This window comes from Pomacea canaliculata, linkage group LG13, assembly GCF_003073045.1.
Source record: "Pomacea canaliculata isolate SZHN2017 linkage group LG13, ASM307304v1, whole genome shotgun sequence".
Taxonomy (NCBI): domain Eukaryota; kingdom Metazoa; phylum Mollusca; class Gastropoda; order Architaenioglossa; family Ampullariidae; genus Pomacea; species Pomacea canaliculata.
Genome location: NC_037602.1, coordinates 3,000,116 through 3,019,613, shown reverse-complemented (window position 1 = coordinate 3,019,613; position 19,498 = coordinate 3,000,116). Strand labels below are relative to the sequence as shown.

The following is a 19,498-nucleotide window of genomic DNA, read 5'->3' as shown; positions in this document are numbered from 1 at the left end:
CTTCCAGCCAGGGTGGTGCTCTGGACCTGGCGAGGGTGCGGTGCCATGCCAGAATCCCCAGCCCTGCCTTCCAGCCAGGGTGGTGCTCTGGACCTGGCGAGGGTGCGGTGCCATGCCAGAATCCCCAGCCCTGCCTTCCAGCCAGGGTGGTGCTCTGGACCTGGCGAGGGTGCGGTGCCATGCCAGAATCCCCAGCCCTGCCTTCCAGCCAGGGTGGTGCTCTGGACCTGGCGAGGGTGCGGTGCCATGCCAGAATCCCCAGCCCTGCCTTCCAGCCAGGGTGGTGCTCTGGACCTGGCGAGGGTGCGGTGCCATGCCAGAATCCCCAGCCCTGCCTTCCAGCCAGGGTGGTGCTCTGGACCTGGCGAGGGTGCGGTGCCATGCCAGAATCCCCAGCCCTGCCTTCCAGCCAGGGTGGTGCTCTGGACCTGGCGAGGGTGCGGTGCCATGCCAGAATCCCCAGCCCTGCCTTCCAGCCAGGGTGGTGCTCTGGACCTGGCGAGGGTGCGGTGCCATGCCAGAATCCCCAGCCCTGCCTTCCAGCCAGGGTGGTGCTCTGGACCTGGCGAGGGTGCGGTGCCATGCCAGAATCCCCAGCCCTGCCTTCCAGCCAGGGTGGTGCTCTGGACCTGGCGAGGGTGCGGTGCCATGCCAGAATCCCCAGCCCTGCCTTCCAGCCAGGGTGGTGCTCTGGACCTGGCGAGGGTGCGGTGCCATGCCAGAATCCCAGCCCTGCCTTCCAGCCAGGGTGGTGCTCTGGACCTGGCGAGGGTGCGGTGCCATGCCAGAATCCCCAGCCCTGCCTTCCAGCCAGGGTGGTGCTCTGGACCTGGCGAGGGTGCGGTGCCATGCCAGAATCCCCAGCCCTGCCTTCCAGCCAGGGTGGTGCTCTGGACCTGGCGAGGGTGCGGTGCCATGCCAGAATCCCAGCCCTGCCTTCCAGCCAGGGTGGTGCTCTGGACCTGGCGAGGGTGCGGTGCCATGCCAGAATCCCCAGCCCTGCCTTCCAGCCAGGGTGGTGCTCTGGACCTGGCGAGGGTGCGGTGCCATGCCAGAATCCCCAGCCCTGCCTTCCAGCCAGGGTGGTGCTCTGGACCTGGCGAGGGTGCGGTGCCATGCCAGAATCCCCAGCCCTGCCTTCCAGCCAGGGTGGTGCTCTGGACCTTGGCGAGGGTGCGGTGCCATGCCAGAATCCCCAGCCCTGCCTTCCAGCCAGGGTGGTGCTCTGGACCTGGCGAGGGTGCGGTGCCATGCCAGAATCCCCAGCCCTGCCTTCCAGCCAGGGTGGTGCTCTGGACCTGGCGAGGGTGCGGTGCCATGCCAGAATCCCCAGCCCTGCCTTCCAGCCAGGGTGGTGCTCTGGACCTGGCGGGGTGCGGTGCCATGCCAGAATCCCCAGCCCTGCCTTCCAGCCAGGGTGGTGCTCTGGACCTGGCGGGGGTGCGGTGCCATGCCAGAATCCCCAGCCCTGCCTTCCAGCCAGGGTGGTGCTCTGGACCTGGCGAGGGTGCGGTGCCATGCCAGAATCCCCAGCCCTGCCTTCCAGCCAGGGTGGTGCTCTGGACCTGGCGGGGTGCGGTGCCATGCCAGAATCCCCAGCCCTGCCTTCCAGCCAGGGTGGTGCTCTGGACCTGGCGGGGTGCGGTGCCATGCCAGAATCCCCAGCCCTGCCTTCCAGCCAGGGTGGTGCTCTGGACCTGGCGAGGGTGCGGTGCCATGCCAGAATCCCAGCCCTGCCTTCCAGCCAGGGTGGTGCTCTGGACCTGGCGAGGGTGCGGTGCCATGCCAGAATCCCCAGCCCTGCCTTCCAGCCAGGGTGGTGCTCTGGACCTGGCGAGGGTGCGGTGCCATGCCAGAATCCCCAGCCCTGCCTTCCAGCCAGGGTGGTGCTCTGGACCTGGCGAGGGTGCGGTGCCATGCCAGAATCCCCAGCCCTGCCTTCCAGCCAGGGTGGTGCTCTGGACCTGGCGAGGGTGCGGTGCCATGCCAGAATCCCCAGCCCTGCCTTCCAGCCAGGGTGGTGCTCTGGACCTGGCGAGGGTGCGGTGCCATGCCAGAATCCCCAGCCCTGCTTCCAGCCAGGGTGGTGCTCTGGACCTGGCGAGGGTGCGGTGCCATGCCAGAATCCCAGCCCTGCCTTCCAGCCAGGGTGGTGCTCTGGACCTGGCGAGGGTGCGGTGCCATGCCAGATCCCCAGCCCTGCCTTCCAGCCAGGGTGGTGCTCTGGACCTGGCGAGGGTGCGGTGCCATGCCAGAATCCCCAGCCCCTGCCTTCCAGCCAGGGTGGTGCTCTGGACCTGGCGGGGTGCGGTGCCATGCCAGAATCCCCAGCCCTGCCTTCCAGCCAGGGTGGTGCTCTGGACCTGGCGAGGGTGCGGTGCCATGCCAGAATCCCCAGCCCTGCCTTCCAGCCAGGGTGGTGCTCTGGACCTGGCGAGGGTGCGGTGCCATGCCAGAATCCCAGCCCTGCCTTCCAGCCAGGGTGGTGCTCTGGACCTGGCGAGGGTGCGGTGCCATGCCAGAATCCCCAGCCCTGCCTTCCAGCCAGGGTGGTGCTCTGGACCTGGCGAGGGTGCGGTGCCATGCCAGAATCCCCAGCCCTGCCTTCCAGCCAGGGTGGTGCTCTGGACCTGGCGAGGGTGGCGGTGCCATGCCAGAATCCCCAGCCCTGCCTTCCAGCCAGGGTGGTGCTCTGGACCTGGCGAGGGTGCGGTGCCATGCCAGAATCCCCAGCCCTGCCTTCCAGCCAGGGTGGTGCTCTGGACCTGGCGAGGGTGCGGTGCCATGCCAGAATCCCAGCCCTGCCTTCCAGCCAGGGTGGTGCTCTGGACCTGGCGAGGGTGCGGTGCCATGCCAGAATCCCCAGCCCTGCCTTCCAGCCAGGGTGGTGCTCTGGACCTGGCGAGGGTGCGGTGCCATGCCAGAATCCCCAGCCCTGCCTTCCAGCCAGGGTGGTGCTCTGGACCTGGCGGGGTGCGGTGCCATGCCAGAATCCCCAGCCCTGCCTTCCAGCCAGGGTGGTGCTCTGGACTGGCGAGGGTGCGGTGCCATGCCAGAATCCCCAGCCCTGCCTTCAGCCAGGGTGGTGCTCTGGACTGGCGAGGGTGCGGTGCCATGCCAGAATCCCCAGCCCTGCCTTCCAGCCAGGGTGGTGCTCTGGACCTGGCGGGTGCGGTGCCATGCCAGAATCCCCAGCCCTGCCTTCCAGCCAGGGTGGTGCTCTGGACCTGGCGAGGGTGCGGTGCCATGCCAGAATCCCAGCCCTGCCTTCCAGCCAGGGTGGTGCTCTGGACCTGGCGAGGGTGCGGTGCCATGCCAGAATCCCCAGCCCTGCCTTCCAGCCAGGGTGGTGCTCTGGACCTGGCGAGGGTGCGGTGCCATGCCAGAATCCCCAGCCCTGCTTCCAGCCAGGGTGGTGCTCTGGACCTGGCGAGGGTGCGGTGCCATGCCAGAATCCCCAGCCCTGCCTTCCAGCCAGGGTGGTGCTCTGGACACTGGCGGGGTGCGGTGCCATGCCAGAATCCCCAGCCCTGCCTTCCAGCCAGGGTGGTGCTCTGGACCTGGCGAAGGGTGCGGTGCCATGCCAGAATCCCCAGCCCTGCCTTCCAGCCAGGGTGGTGCTCTGGACCTGGCGAGGGTGCGGTGCCATGCCAGAATCCCCAGCCCTGCCTTCCAGCCAGGGTGGTGCTCTGGACCTGGCGAGGGTGCGGTGCATGCCAGAATCCCCAGCCCTGCCTTCCAGCCAGGGTGGTGCTCTGGACCTGGCGAGGGTGCGGTGCCATGCCAGAATCCCCAGCCCTGCTTCCAGCCAGGGTGGTGCTCTGGACCTGGCGAGGGTGCGGTGCCATGCCAGAATCCCCAGCCCTGCCTTCCAGCCAGGGTGGTGCTCTGGACCTGGCGAGGGTGCGGTGCCATGCCAGAATCCCCAGCCCTGCCTTCCAGCCAGGGTGGTGCTCTGGACCTGGCGAGGGTGCGGTGCCATGCCAGAATCCCAGCCTGCCTTCCAGCCAGGGTGGTGCTCTGGACCTGGCGAGGGTGCGGTGCCATGCCAGAATCCCCAGCCCTGCCTTCCAGCCAGGGTGGTGCTCTGGACTGGCGAGGGTGCGGTGCCATGCCAGAATCCCAGAGCCAGGGTGGTGCTCTCCTGGCCGGTGCCATGCCAGAATCCAGCCTGCCTTCCAGCCAGGGTGGCTGCTCTGGACCTGGCGAGGGTGCGGTGCCATGCCAGAATCCCCCAGCCCTGCCTTCCAGCCAGGGTGGTGCCTGGGACCTGGCGAGGGTGCGTGCCATGCCAGAATCCCCAGCCCTGCCTTCCAGCCAGGGTGGTGCTCTGGACCTGGCGAGGGTGCGGTGCCATGCCAGAATCCCCAGCCCTGCCTTCCAGCCTGTGGTGCCTCTGTGACTCTGGACCTGCGAGGGGCGGTGCCATGCCAGAATCCCCAGCCTGCCTTCCAGCAGGGTGGTGCTCTGGACCTGGCGAGGGTGCGGTGCCATGCCAGAATCCCCAGCCCTGCCTTCCAGCCAGGGTGGTTGGACCTGGCGAGGGTGCGGTGCCATGCCAGAATCCCCAGCCCTGCCTTCCAGCAGGGGTGCTCTGGACCTGGCGAGGGTGCTGACCTGGCGAGGTGCGGTGCCATGCAGAATCCCAGCAGCCCTGCCTTCAGCCAGGGTGGTGCTCTGGACCTGGCGAGGGTGCGGTGCCATGCCAGAATCCCCCCCTGCCTCCAAATCAGCCAGGGTTGGTGCTCTGACCTGGCGAGGGTGCGGTGCCATGCCAGAATCCCAGCCTGCTTCCACCAGGGTGGTGCTCTGACCTGGCGAGGGTGCGTGCCATGCCAGAATCCCCAGCCCTGCCTTCCAGCCAGGTTGGTGCTCTGGACCTGGCGAGGGTGCGGTGCCATGCCCAGAAATCCCCAGCCCCTGCCTTCCAGCCAGGTGGTGCTCTGGACCTGGCGAGGGTGCGGTGCCATGCCAGAATCCCCAGCCCTGCCTTCCAGCCAGGGTGGTGCTCTGGACCTGGCGAGGGTGCGGTGCCATGCCAGAATCCCCAGCCCTGCCTTCCAGCCAGGTGGTGCTCTGGACCTGGCGAGGGTGCGGTGCCATGCCAGAATCCCCAGCCCTGCCTTCCAGCCAGGTGGTGCTCTGGACCTGGCGAGGGTGCGGTGCCATGCCAGAATCCCAGCCCTGCCTTCCAGCCAGGGTGGTGCTCTGGACCTGGCGAGGGTGCGGTGCCATGCCAGAATCCCCAGCCCTGCCTTCCAGCCAGGGTGGTGCTCTGGACCTGCGAGGGTGCGGTGCCATGCCAGAATGCCCCCGCCTGGCCTTCCAGCCAGGGTGGTGCTCTTGGACCTGGCGAGGGTGCGGTGCCATGCCAGAATCCCCAGCCCTGCCTTCCCAGCCAGGGTGGTGCTCTGGACCTGGCGAGGGTGCGGTGCCACCAGAATCCCCAGCCCTCCTTCCAGCCAGGGTGGTGCTCTGGACCTGGCGAGGGTGCGGTGCCATGCCAGAATCCCCAGCCCTGCCTTCCACCAGGGTGGTGCTCTGGACTGGCGAGGGTGCGGTGCCATGCCAGAATCCCCAGCCCTGCCTTCCAGCCCTGCCTTCCAGGGGCAGGGTGTGCTCTGGACCTGGCGAGGTGCGAGGGTGCCATGCCAGAATCCCCAGCCCTTGCCTTCCAGCCAGGTGGGCTCTGGACCTGGCGAGAGTGCGTGCATGCCAGGTGCAGGGTGTCTCTTGGCGAGGGTGCCATGCCATGGCCCTGCCTTCCAGCCGCTCTGGACCTGTGCGTGCCATGCCAGAATCCCCAGCCCTGCCCTGCCTTCCAGCCAGGGTGGTGCTCTGGACCTGCGAGGTTGCGGTCCATGCCAGAATCCCCAGCCCTGCCTTCCAGCCAGGGTGGTGTGTGCCTGCCATCATTGGCGAGGGTGCGCCCCCCTTTCCATGCCAGAAGCTGAAGCGGGTGCCGGTTGCCAGCCAGAACCCTGGCGAGGCCGAATCCCCAGCCCTGCCTTCCAGCCAGGGGTAGGGTCGGTGCCATGCCGGGTGTGCCAATATTTCAGGGGTGGTTGCTCTGGACCTGGCGATTGCCAAATCCCCAGCCCTGCCTTCCAGCCCCCTTTTCCATCAGCCCCGCTCATTGTAGACTGTGCCATCATTGGATGGGTATAAGCCGTGACCGATCTGACTCACCACACGGGTCTGAAGTGAAGGGTGTTAGGGCGGGTTGTCTATGCGTATGGCAGTATACCGCTGTACAATATTTCTCAACAAGCATGTGACAGGCCCAAAATATACCTTATAAGAAATAGAGATTAACAGAGTCGAAAGAGACCCTTTTTTTATCGCCTGTACCTTGTTGGCCACTAACGGACCATATGTATATGTATGTGAGGCTGTAAGTATTATATTCTTACAGTTTAGCAATACTGACACACGACTATCACAAAGAATAAAGTTTGGATCACTAAAGTGTACAATCAGCACTGAACTGTTACTTTAACCCAGTGTTGTTATTGTTCGCGAGAAGAGAAATAAGGTCGAGAGAGATGATTGTACTCTGCTACTCTGATATTTGGCTGTATACTATTGTCAAGAAAATAGGAAACAAAAGAAAATAATAAAGTAAGAAAAAATCAAGAAAGACAAAGGGAACGATGGCATCATCATCAGGGAAACTTTTGGATTATGGAGGCTCAGCAGGTTGTCAATTCGTGTCCTCAACTGTGGAGCTTCTTCTGGACAGAGACTCAAGATTATGAGGACAGTGGCTCATCTGTTCAAATATCGCCTTAACGACCCGATTTCATTTGAATATGATGCCTGTATACAAGGCTAACTACCTAGTCACCATATAACATGCCTATTGGAGTAAATTAACAAGTTTATGAACAACTAGCTACCCACATCCCTTCGCCCCTCGAGCCTCGAATAGATGGATGAAGAGAAGTAAGAAGAGGGAGAAGTGGTCTAGAGGCGGCGAAGTACTTTGCATTCGAAATGACAACGCTTGGGGTGATAGACATTTCACGTGACTCTACCCGATTGTCAACTGACTTTCCTCCCGTGTCTGGCTGTTATGTTGCTGTCATCCTAACCCCACCTCATCACATGCCTTCACCAACCTCAGCCTCTACCCTGACATCCCATGAGTAGGGCATATTTTCGTTTTATTTGCGTGTGTGTGTGTGTGTTTGTTGAAAAGAAAAAATAGAGAAACGGTAAAGCGTGTGTAGAATCCTGTTCCTCCTTCTCAGGCATGCGTCTCTCTCTCTAATAGTTTTTGGGATGACGAATGTCTGTACGTGTGTGTGTGTGTGTATACGCGTGCGTGCGCACATAATAGAGATATTAAACTTAATTGTTCATTTTAAACCTATGCCTGAATATATGACTGTGGTTTTGCTTCTGTGTACCTAAAGATTTGAAGTGGAAACCTTTCCGCGAAGTGTCTGGGCCTATAATCTGCCGAGGGATTTTGGTTTGTAGGTTCATTAATCCCAAACGACCCAAGAAAACCTTATCTCCCCCAATAAGGTGTAAAAACAAAAACAAAAAAAAGAATATTTTTGATTGGACTACTGCTTACTAATGAACTGTGATCAGACAGTATGTATTATATTTCAGATTTTTAATTTAAAGAACTTTGGTGCGCCGATTGGTTAAGTTAGCTTACAAAGCCAATTGATATCACTTCGATGAGTACAAAATGTACACATCAGCTGGAGAAGAGTGCATGTTCAAAGTTAGACAACTCTGCAGACATTGAAGTATTTTTCAGATGGTTGCGGTTATGCCCCTTGAACTGTTTTCGTCGCTTGCCAGTAACCCACTATTGCCCAGTGGTGAAGCTAGGCCGACTCCCCATCCCGCCTTCCACCACCAGTGGAGCATGGCCCTCCCTGCCATCAGCCCCTCGCCGGGATGACCAAATGATAAACACAGCTTCACGTGTAAATGCCTGTTGGTGTTGGAATTACTAGCATTTATCGTTGCTAAGTGTGATGTGTACGACATTCATGCTAAACATTTATTTGTGCAATGAAGTCAGTGCTTATTTCAAAATCTTTCAGTCATCTGCCCTTTGCTGCTGACAAGATATATAACTATGACATCCCCCTAAAAATATCCCACCGTTAGTTCGTGCTTGCAGAGCTTGTTAGTTTTAAGTTGCCCACCATATATATTTTTTAGCTGTTAAAATGTTAAATGAGAATTCAGGAAAAGTCTTTTATTCGGACGGTGATGTACTACAATATGTGATAGATACTATTTATAACTTATCTATATATATAAATAATTGTGACAGTAAAATATCCCAGACAAAGACAACTTTGTGATTTGTTTCTTTATTATGCGTACACATGTCTCTGAGCTGAAAGACAAACGGTACAACGCATAGACTGAAGTATACATGGGCTATAAAATTCACGGAGGAGGAAGTTAACATTGGACTTAACATAAGGTGTGATTTGAATAAATGATCTTCAGCCTATTTCTTCCTCTTCTTTCTCGGAAGTAAGCGAGCCAAAGGGAGAATACTACCTTCCAAACGTGAGCAAAGGTGTCGTGGTTGTTTCCCATTAGTTCTCATTTTCTTTGGAAGGAAATGTTTAATTTAGAAATTTTTTTTTTTTATATCATCGTGAGGTGTGTGTGAATTGTGAAATAATTGTTTCAGAGGTTAATTGCTCACTGGCGTTTGACTGGCACGCGCCAGAAATAGCATTTTTAAGGGGGGACAGAGGGCGGGTGGAGGACAGGGTTTGGGGGGGATTGCATATCAACTCGCGGGGCCATAACTGCGAGTTCAGAGGTAAGGCTGTAATGGAATGGAACGTCTAATTATTGTACAACTATATATAGTTTAGTACTTTTTAAAACAATTTAAGATAGCTTTATGTACACAAATTAATTTATTCTAAGGGAAAACTGGAAGATTGAACGTTTGGATTTTTTCCTTCAAAGCATATAGGCGAGACAGCCTCGCCCAAAACGCTTACACCCTCGATCATTGCAGAGTTAAATGTCAAGGACAAGCGAACGTCAATATAAGTACAAAACAAGAGAAGCCATTTGATTGCTTTTAAGCTGAGCATGGGAAAGACTTTCATTTTTTTAAATCACAAATTTGAATATTTATAAAAAGCATTTTGGAATCTTACAAAAGCTTTGATACATCCCCCTTTCACATTTTGAGGAAATGGAAGCGGACATAGTGTCACAACAAATCCTATCTTTCTCTTCCCCCAGAAAAGGAGGCATTCCTGTTCCGTGATGGATGAATGGATGGATCAATCATTGGTAATTAATAATGCTTAAGACGACAGTATTTTATTTTTGCACGCAATCACCATACACAGTTAACTAAAAAATGGAGAAGACAACACGAGGACATAAAATACAAACTCAAAAACCCAAAACAATGAAATAGACTTGTCTTTAGCTAGATATATCAATGTATGGAAAGGTTTGTCGAATAACAACAGGAAAATACCTTCCTAGAAACTGAGAAGGCGTGGAACGTGTGAACAATATGTGGCGAAACAGAGGCTACGAGACAAGTTTTATTATGATAAACAACACGAAGACCACTCATGCACGCATGCACACACAGGTATGTCATTTCGGACTCTGTATAAAGGCTGATGGGCATGCTGAATCTCAAACCAACACACTTACGCACACAAATACGATTGTATGTACATGAGTAAGCAATTCAGTAACTTTTTTCTTTACCTCTCTATAAATATATATATATCTAAAGAGAAAGAGAGGCTGGGGAAAAGAGTTGTCTGGGTGATGGGTTAATAGATGATTAGTGGTTGAGTACGAGGGACAGCTGAAGACCTACGCGAGAGAAAGAGTACTTTCGGAATGTTTTTAAACTTCAAGATGCTCCATAATAGTCTTTTTGTAAGCGAAAGTAGAAAGACGCAGTTGCAACATTTGGAAGACGAGCGGAACTAAAGCTCTCACTGTGCTTTCAACAATACCAGCGAGCTAGGATAACACTTTTGTCACCGGCTTGTCCATTGTGACTACCAACAGAAAGAAAAGAAAAGAAAACAACGGTTTCTTAGTCTCTGAGCTGTACAATGAAGTTCAGAATATTCGAGTCCTAAACTGTGAGTGACCTCCCCTAGCTGGCGTAAACAAACCCGCAAGTTCCGCGAGAATCGAAAACTAAGACTAAATGTAAACCGACATCAGCTCTGTTTGATATCAGCTAGATTCTTACAATCAGATAAACTTATTTTCAAGTGTAGGGTGAGTTCCATATCTGTGTGTGTTCTTCTGGTGATATTTTAACAAACATTGATAACCAATGAATAGTTAATAGAACACTACAGTTCATCTCATTTAGGTTTTCACATATGAGAAAATATATCAGGGGAGCAGCTATACTTACTAAAATTAAATCTTGACTTTTTACCTTCAATTATAAAAATTTTCCCGAAATTACAATCGATAAAAAAACTTTTGGCTTGAAGTTGTATCCCTCAATGTTGTCAGTACCAGAACATGGCCGTTCACTCTTGGTCATGCTTGTTTACTTCTAGAAAGGGCAAGTCACTCACATTAAACTACTGGAACCCCATCTTTGAAGTGTTTGCCACCCAGGGTGGTGACAGTATACAAGAACAAAATATGCGCTATTATTTTTTGCAGTGAACAGAAGAAATTGCAAAAGTTTGAACACCGAAGAGAAGAAATGGTTAGCAGCGACTAACAATGAAGCTTGATACAAAGATCAAGCATGGAGACAACAACCCGAAGTGATACGGATTTTTTGCGCTGAGTTATTAATCTTTCTCCTGATTAATATGACATGTGTTCCTGACACGGTGACAAACATCTGCGAACTATTTTCAGATTTCTCTACCTTATCTCAATAAAAAGTGCAGGGAAGAGGAAGTGTGGGGGGGGAGCTCTTTTAGAAAATCTCAAGTGGATAAAAAATTGCCATTTCTAGAACGGTCTGAGCTTTTATCGCGCTGTATTGAATGTTTATACCAGATGTCGAGAAGTAGTTCTTAAAAAATCAGCAAACACACGGTGCAAATGTCGATACTTTGTTTCACAAAGTCAGATTTACAAAAAATATGCACGCATTGGACATCCAAAGTTAGACATTATAATTACATTTTATGTTCTTTGGATTCAACTGGCAAAAATACTTCAGGAAAAGAAGAGAGAAAAATCAAGCAGTAAGATAAAACTCCAGGTTTTTGCAATGCGTCATGATGTGGTAATAAAGTAATAAAGACAGGATGACAAGTTAACAAATATATCAACTCTCAAAAGGCCATCACGAAGTCTCCTTGACGCAGGCACGCACCTTTTCGGTAGAAAAAAACAGAGAGAAATGTTTTGAGCAGACCTAAACTTGTCGACGTTCAGATATCTCTACAAAGCAGAAGTCATCCATGCTTGGGTATTCATAATGTAGTTCTGATCACAGACTGGTTTTAAAACTATCAATAATAAACATCTCGTAAACAGCAAACGATCGATTGTCAAGAAATGAGATTAACCCTCAAAGCTTGTGTTTGATCCTCTTAGCACACATGGTACGAACGTTGCTCATCTGTTTGTATAGAAATTAGGAAGGAAACAGCTGCTTTTAGGAACCAAGCAATTTTCATCTTGTTTTTGTTTTGTTTTGGGGATTTTTTTTCTAAAGAATAAGGAGTAACCGACCATGTAAGGACTGGTGTCGCAAAGAGTTTTGATTTGCTGTAAGAACAACTCTTAACAAGCGTACACAGGTGTAGAGGTCACTAAAATGTTTCTTACCTCTGTATGTCAGAGTATAAAGGTGTTTTTCAGATGAAGAGGCAGATACAGTTGATGTAGAGTATTAGAGATATAAAAATCTTCTACGTCTAATTTATCAGATTTTACTCGCAACTAGACAAGAGATCATTGCCAGCACAAGCAGGTAACAAAGATTTCTCGCGAAAATTCTGTTTTTTGTCTTGGTTTGACTACCTTACTGGATCCGCTCTCTAGATGATTGAAAACGAACTTTCTCGGATGAGAACTGATGTTAGTCCAAGTCTTCTAGTTAGTGATGGCGACAAACCCGCTTTGGGGCGGAAGCAAGCTGATATGAAGACAAGATTTACAGAAAACAGTAAACAGGCCACTTACAGACAGAACTGTTTTACACTACAAAAGACACTAAAGCAAGCAAATATTGTGGACACTACATAAGGCACACTCACTGGCGATGCATACCACTCTGTCAGGCAGAACTGTGATGAGCACATGATGTGACTTGTCATGAGGACATGTGTTAATAATTGTACTTGTAATGGGCAATAAATAATTAAGAAAAAGGAAGAAAAGAAAAAGAGACCATGAAGGAATAAAAAACAACAAAACTTTTATCCAGATCGTGACCTCTAACCTTATTGGTTTAGCTTGTCATCAGGGTATCAGGCGTGAGACGTTTTCTTCAATAGACTTAATTTCTTTAGAGAGAGAGACTGAAAAAATAAAGTGAAATAAAAAGAATGGAAATTAAAAAGAAATAAATAAAAATGCTGGAAATTATAAGTTCACTGATTTCTAGATCATGAATATTTAACTCTGAAACATGATGTTCTGTGACCAGTTATTTCCCTTTCCCCAAAATGAGTTTTTTTCCTTGTTCGCACTGTGAGACCTTTTCAATGAATCGCTTTGAACCAAGATTTTCTTTGCTCAGTCTTCCAACCCACCTTCTTGCGGACTACTGAAGCTACTGCCTTTACTAATAAATAGTCACGACATCTATTTTCTCTCAAATGCCAGAGACAGAATTTTACGACATACAAGGCTCAGGATTACTGAAAGGATAACAAATAGGAAACTAATTCAAAAATGATCCAGTTTTCATTATATTTTACAGGTTTATGGGCGATGGATGAATTAAGTACTATGTCTAAGCCTTAAAGAATTGGACATAGCAATAGTTTTTAATCAGAACAAATAATTTTGAAATGATGCAACTAAATATTATGAAATCTTAAAAAAATATTGAGACCAGTTGTCAATGTTTGCGAGTCGCAACAGCATAGAAAAAACAAAGAATATATAGCAAGAGATCTTCGGTATAAAAACCACCACCTGACTTTTCATTTTTTGTATGGGTTTGTCCCTATACCTCTCTGAACATGAAAAACAATCACTTCAAGCATAACATTCCTTACGCGAAATATTTGGTAAAGCAACAACTGCAGACATGAGAATCAGTCCAGTAGAACATCTCTACTGGACACATTACCCTACCAAGGAGATAAGTCTGTTCATAATGGAACTCTCGTATCACAGCAGTCTTATTCACAGAGGAAATTGCGAATACCCCAGGTCTATAACACTTTTTCCTGAGTACACTTCTGCACACATCCTTTGCCACAGTTTGTTTTTTCCATCCACACGCAATGGTCAGGTGGTATTCTGGGTACATCTACCTGACACAATATCTTCACCCTCCTCTCTGTGCAGAACGAAGGGCCCACCCCAACACAATAACTTGACATTTCATTGTAAACTAAAGCAGACATGATGAAATATTTATTTAAAATTACATCGCAAGTGTTCTTAGCGATAACATCTTGTTTGTCCTCGTATAGAGGACAATACACATTAAATACAATTTTAGATAATTTCCCAATAATCCTTTTTTTCTTTAGTCTTCATTCCTCAACGACCTCAGTTTGTTCATCACTCATCTAACTGCCAGCCTCATCGGTAACCACATCGTTTTCACAGCAGGAATCAAGCTTGTGATTTTATGTCTCGTCAAGGGATCACACCTTAAGTACACTTGTTCTTATGACTAGATAATCTTCTATCTCGATTTATCAAATCCTTAAGTCACCTGCTCCTTCAGTCGTATGGTCACTATAGCGACGGCTAGCTCAAGCACTAGTCTCTCACGTTCCTTGGCAGCAAGCCAAATGGAGAGGTTGGGGGAGGACCGACAGCCAACGGTTCTGGTAGTCTTCAGGGACTTCAACTACAATGGGCCAGAAGACCTCCGAACCATAAGTACCACTCTCCATTTTCAGACTAGAGAGCGAACTCCAATCTTTCCCTTTTAAACACGATGGCTCCTAGTTAGCCGTTCTTTATCTGGCTGTCACTTCCGGTTCCGGGTCCGGATAGGTTCGGTCGGCTCATGTTGTTGTTGTGGTTGCTGACACTGCTAAAGCCTCCAAACGACGCCTGAGTCTGGAAGGGCCGACGTTGTCGGGTGGACCCACTATACGGCGCATGCCCACAAAGTCCGACAAGGGCCGGGGCCCACTGCTGGCTGATGGTGTGATGTGCCCACCATTGGCCGGACGCATCTCCAGTTCCGGTTGAAAGTGGATCCTGAGGGACCTTGAGATCAGCTCTGGTAAAGCGTCCAGGTGTATCTGTTTCGAGCCCCCCCCCAAAACGATTCAAAGAACTATAAAATATTTCTTTTTAAAAGGCCCTAATAAAAATTTCTTTTCAAGTATCGAAGGGGGGGGGGGGGGCCTGGGGGGGGGGGGGAAAGGGGGGGGGGGGGGGGGTGGGGGGGGGGTTTTAGTTTCAAGGTATGAAAAGGGTGGGAAGTAGTTATTCATGTTCCTCGTGCTCAGTTCTCTACAGAAGTGTCACAAAGTTTAAATATCTCAGACTGTGGAAACCATAAGAAGAAAGAAGAGAATCGGAAATATTTTAGCCTCTCCAGCAGCTGACTGTACCTGTAGTGTTGCCAGCTTGTCTTCAATCTTGTTCACTCGCTTTTCCAGGTTTGTTTGGTTGGTGTGCATTTCTGAAACCATCTCGTGGATGTTGGTCTGCGTCTGTCCAAGTATGCATAATCAGATAAACAAATTTAGTTTCGCATTACAACAGAACAAATGGTAAATTGAACTTAATCAGTCTCAGATGTGACAAGTATGTGACTTCTTACCGTACCACCTACTGAGCTGGAAAACGAGAAACGTGTCTACAGCAAGGACAGACTGATTATTTTCTAAAGGGGAAAATATTGACAATTGTTCTGAAGCCCGTTGTCAATGGTTGCCAACTTCAGTATTTAAAAACTGTGAGCTGCTCGGTGATGTTTGAGAGATTTTCTTTTAGACATATTTTCAACATAACTGGCTCGAAACATCCCATCACCATCACTGAGATGTCTGTTTTATATTTTGCGATATTTTGTGACTCACTCGGACAATACTGTAGAGTTGACTGCTGATGGTATCAGAGGAAAGAAAATTTCTAAAATACTATTCTTCCTTTTCAGTAATCGCCTGTAGCTGCTGAAGGGAGGGTGGGACAGATGGAAACAAATCGTTGGCACTGTCATCCTTACGAAACACAGAGATACAATCGGGTTATCCTCCCTTGCAAGTTACTGGACTTGGTTGTTCAGCTTGTGACAAGGGCCAGTGATGGAAGCAGGTTATGATAGTGCTCAATGTCGGGTGGTGATCAGGCCATCTAGAAGCTAAGTGCTGTGTATAGGGCTACCAATACTTGAAAGTGCTCGAGTCACAAAAAGGAATTCAATACTGCGAGGTGAGTGTGACAAAATATAATGTGCCATGTGTTGCACAAGGACTATGAAAACCAAACTTAAAGAAAATGAGTAATCTGTTACACATCTGCATTTGTTTACCACTTAACATTTGTGTAATAAGAAATATGAAAACAGACTGCTATTTCAGTAATAAAAGTAATACGAAACGATTATAAAAGTGTTTAAGAATACTCTGTTATAAGCTACAAACATAGTAAGTTGTGTCAACAAAAAAAAACAAAACTCATAAAAAAAGAAAAGAAATTACCAGAATACCAATCAACAAAGAAATATTTGCTACAGAAAAACAAACACGCAGCAAATGTAAAACACATTTGTCAGGGTCTGGTAACCAAACACGCAAACAGAGATAAGGAAATAGGGAAAGAGAGAGAGAATCAGCACACCCGAGTTGCCATTCCAAAATGTCCCCATGGTAACTCAGTGATTCAGCGCCACCTGGTGGCTTCCGCGCGATAACAGTTTCTATTTTCTGTTTCTTTTTTAAAAACACTCTCTGTATTTAGTGATTATCATCCAATATTTTGCAACCACGTGTGCAGAATTAACTGTGATGGCTGGAAAGAACTTCTTATCTCGGTTTGCGCGCAGTAATACACTCACACACAACACAGTTCACATTCACATTCACATTGTCAAAGTCGTCGTGTTTCGTCTCATGATAATAGTCTACAAACATCTACGAAACAACATACACACAACTTGAACGCTGCAGCTGCATGCACTAGGTGCACAATACCCGTATTAGATCAACGCCAGGAAAGTGTTATTGAGACACAGTGAGACAGTGAGACACGTCAGCAAGCCGCACCACAGGAAGTGACGCTACACAACCAATCACAAGCCGTGTTACAAGTGCTGCAGTTGCGCGTGCTCTACACAGCCAATGATTTGCGCCCTCTGGTGGATCCAGGCACAAAGGAGTCTTAGTGCCATTGCCCAAAAGCTTTTTGTTTACCAAAGTTGATATTTTCTTCTACAAACACAAGTGCATGCATTTGAAAAATGCGTTAGTCCGGCAGTTATTCTTCATTTTGTTTGCTACAACCATAATTAGCTCCACTCAGTACTAATGATTCTTTTACTTCTGAATTTGGTTTCCGTTTAAGAAATTCCTTTTTCTCACATCAACATTGTACACTCTCTCTTTTGACATTTCGAGGTATTTGCTTTTCGATTTGTCTTTTCGACAAAACGCATGAAACCTCGGATATCTAGCCTTTTGACAGTTGATAAAAGATGAAATAAAATAAATGTTTTTGTATATATAACTACCTGATGCAAGTAAATATCAGTCATGTACATAAAACTCGCCATCCACGCTCAATTTAAACCGTCAAACATTTCCAAGCTCACCGGTTATTTCCTGCAAGAGATATAACCGACATGATTTGCTTTCAGTTCTTGACGCAAGCATATACATCCGCGAAACGAATGAATTACATTAAAAATATTCAGGAAACATTTTGAAGTGTGCCACTCGCTCCATTTAATTTTATCGCTTTCTAAATTTGGAAATATATAAATCGTTCATGGGAGTCTGCTCCGGACTCTGTTCCCCAATAAAACAAATGATTGCAAACATCAAGATTCTGACTTGAACATGCAAGAATAGAAGATCATGCCACATACCACTCATCTACATGTTTGCTGAGCCTGAGCTACTCAATGCATGTATTGCCTACACAGAGCACGTTCCCTATCTAAGGCTCCATCCTTCCGATGCTGTGCAGACCAGTGTCAGGGTCCGAGGCAGATGAATGAATCTTCTGGGCAAGAAAACGTGATTAAAATGTGAAATTCTCAATTGAATCGCATTTTCTGGCCACACCAGTCTGCATCAGCATCGGAAAGATGGAGCAGTGAGCAGAAAAAAAGCAGGTAAGGCGGGACAGGCAAGTTAGGGCCCGTGTCAGCAGCAGCCAGTCAGAACTGTGGAGTGGTACCTGCATGTAAACGACATGAGGGATAGAGATGTACACACTCGGCATCTCATGTGTGCCCTCAATTCCCAAGTTCTACAAAAGGAAAGGAAAGGAATCGCTACAAGTCGGCATGAACAGTACTCACCCACTTCAACTTTTCGTCTCTAGCCACAGTAATGTTTAGTCTCAAGCTACCATAAACATGTGGTCACTTTCTGCTATCAACTAATTAGTACTATAATTGTTAGTCTAAAATGAGAGAAGTTTATTATTAATATTTAATGTGGACTGAAATGTCTGATTCCTCAAGCACACATTTTAGCCAGAATATTAATACACACTTTGTTCCTCTAATGTTTTGAGAATCACATCAAGAAATCACTCTAATAAATGTATGTCCTAAAGAAAATATGTCACTAAACTAACAAGCATAAAAATCTAGTTAAATAACATATTTAATACTCTCATATCACAACCTCGGTGGTAATGCAAATGACCTTTGACTCACAATCAGGAAAAAATGTTTAGTCCTTCCATCTTCATCATGTTGCCTTAAAGGAGAAATGTGAACAGGAGAGGACAAATCCTGCTCTTCACTAACAAGGCTATAGAGTGGTTGAAATTTTGAAGGAGATATTAAATTCTCTCTCACTTTGTTATTTCAAAGTGTAACAGGGAGTTTCCATTCACTGCTGACTGTGAAAGAAAAACTGTTTGCCGTGCACATGACAGCAAACCACATCCCACGCAAGTAAAGTGTTGATTGTTTACAATTGTCAAACTCATCTATCGGCCAAGCTTTTCCTTTCCTTTCCTGTAAACATGGGATGGTTGAACAACATAGTCTGGAGGGAAAACCGGACATTTGAGAAACTAATTCCAGAGGATAAAATTTCATACACTGCACGGTTGAAAGGTTGGAAGCGGGGTCAACTTATCAGTGAGTAATTAATGAAGTTAATGATTTGGTTCATTGTTGTTAGCGATAATTAAACTTCACCCTGATGCTGTGGCATCCTTCCATGTTGGGTGCATGAACATTTGTCAGTGTCGGATGTTCATTTAGAGACTTTATATGTTCTTATAAAACTAAGATCTTCATTTAATGAGTTTAGATGTTCATACAAATATTCATTTCATAAGACAATCCAAGACAGATTCTTGAAATGGTGGAATGGAAAAACTAAAGATGAATGTTCATTTACAGGGGGAATCAAGGGTAACAGGGATGTATATTCTAATTAATGTGATGGTAGAGACCTTACAAAAGCTCTGTTCATTTTTCTTGTACTGCCAGAGTATAAGTGAAAATGGTCAAGTAGTGCCGCAGAAAAGAATGTAACTAGAACTTTCTGTGGCTGATAAAAGGTGAGAACTTATCAAACTTATCAAACTTCACCACAAGTAATAAATGCAAAAAGTTTACCTTTGATCTTCATTTTTATACACTAGACTGAATATTTTATGTGACTGAGCCTGCGCATCAAAATGGAACAATTCTTCAGAGTTGGCTAGAATACCTAAATGTAAATATTGTCAGTCTATTTTTGTTTTTATATTACCTTTTTCCATATTTCCCATTATTATAATGTTTCACGCGGTGATGCCAGATGTGAGATGAAAATGTCCACAGAAGATTTACTGCTCGTATCTTGCAACTATCACCAATTATTTTAAAATAAATTATTAAAGTATCGATATAGCCTCTACATCAGCTCCTAAAAATAAATATCAATCTTGGAGAATGTTTTATTTTTGATGCATTTCTATGTTTGGTTTGACTGCTAGAGAGGAATGAAAACTCCCTGCTGGTGCCTACAGTAGTTTTACCCTAAAGTGGACTGAGATGAGGGCTGAGTCCTTTAACAATCGTGTTTAGTGTTCACCCACATAAAATAGTCCATAGGCCTCTCCATGTATGGACAAAGATACGAACGACTATGACCCCAGCCCTGTAGTTTATGTTACGAAAGTGTTTATAGATGTTAAACTATGCATTTTATTC

General features: G+C 48.3%; 1 protein-coding gene across 1 annotated transcript in view; it reads right to left on the bottom strand.

Moving 5' to 3' along the window:
• Positions 1-8,329: 8,329 nt before the first annotated feature.
• LOC112554215 (small conductance calcium-activated potassium channel protein 2-like) overlaps positions 8,330-19,498 on the bottom strand; it is a 77,360-nt gene continuing 66,191 nt past the window's right edge. Inside the window, 4 exon segments of the mRNA XM_025221882.1 lie at positions 8,330-14,241; positions 14,244-14,408; positions 14,724-14,825; positions 17,515-17,586. Of these exon segments, the coding sequence (XP_025077667.1) occupies positions 14,107-14,241; positions 14,244-14,408; positions 14,724-14,825; positions 17,515-17,586 (474 nt within the window). The 3' untranslated portion in view covers positions 8,330-14,106.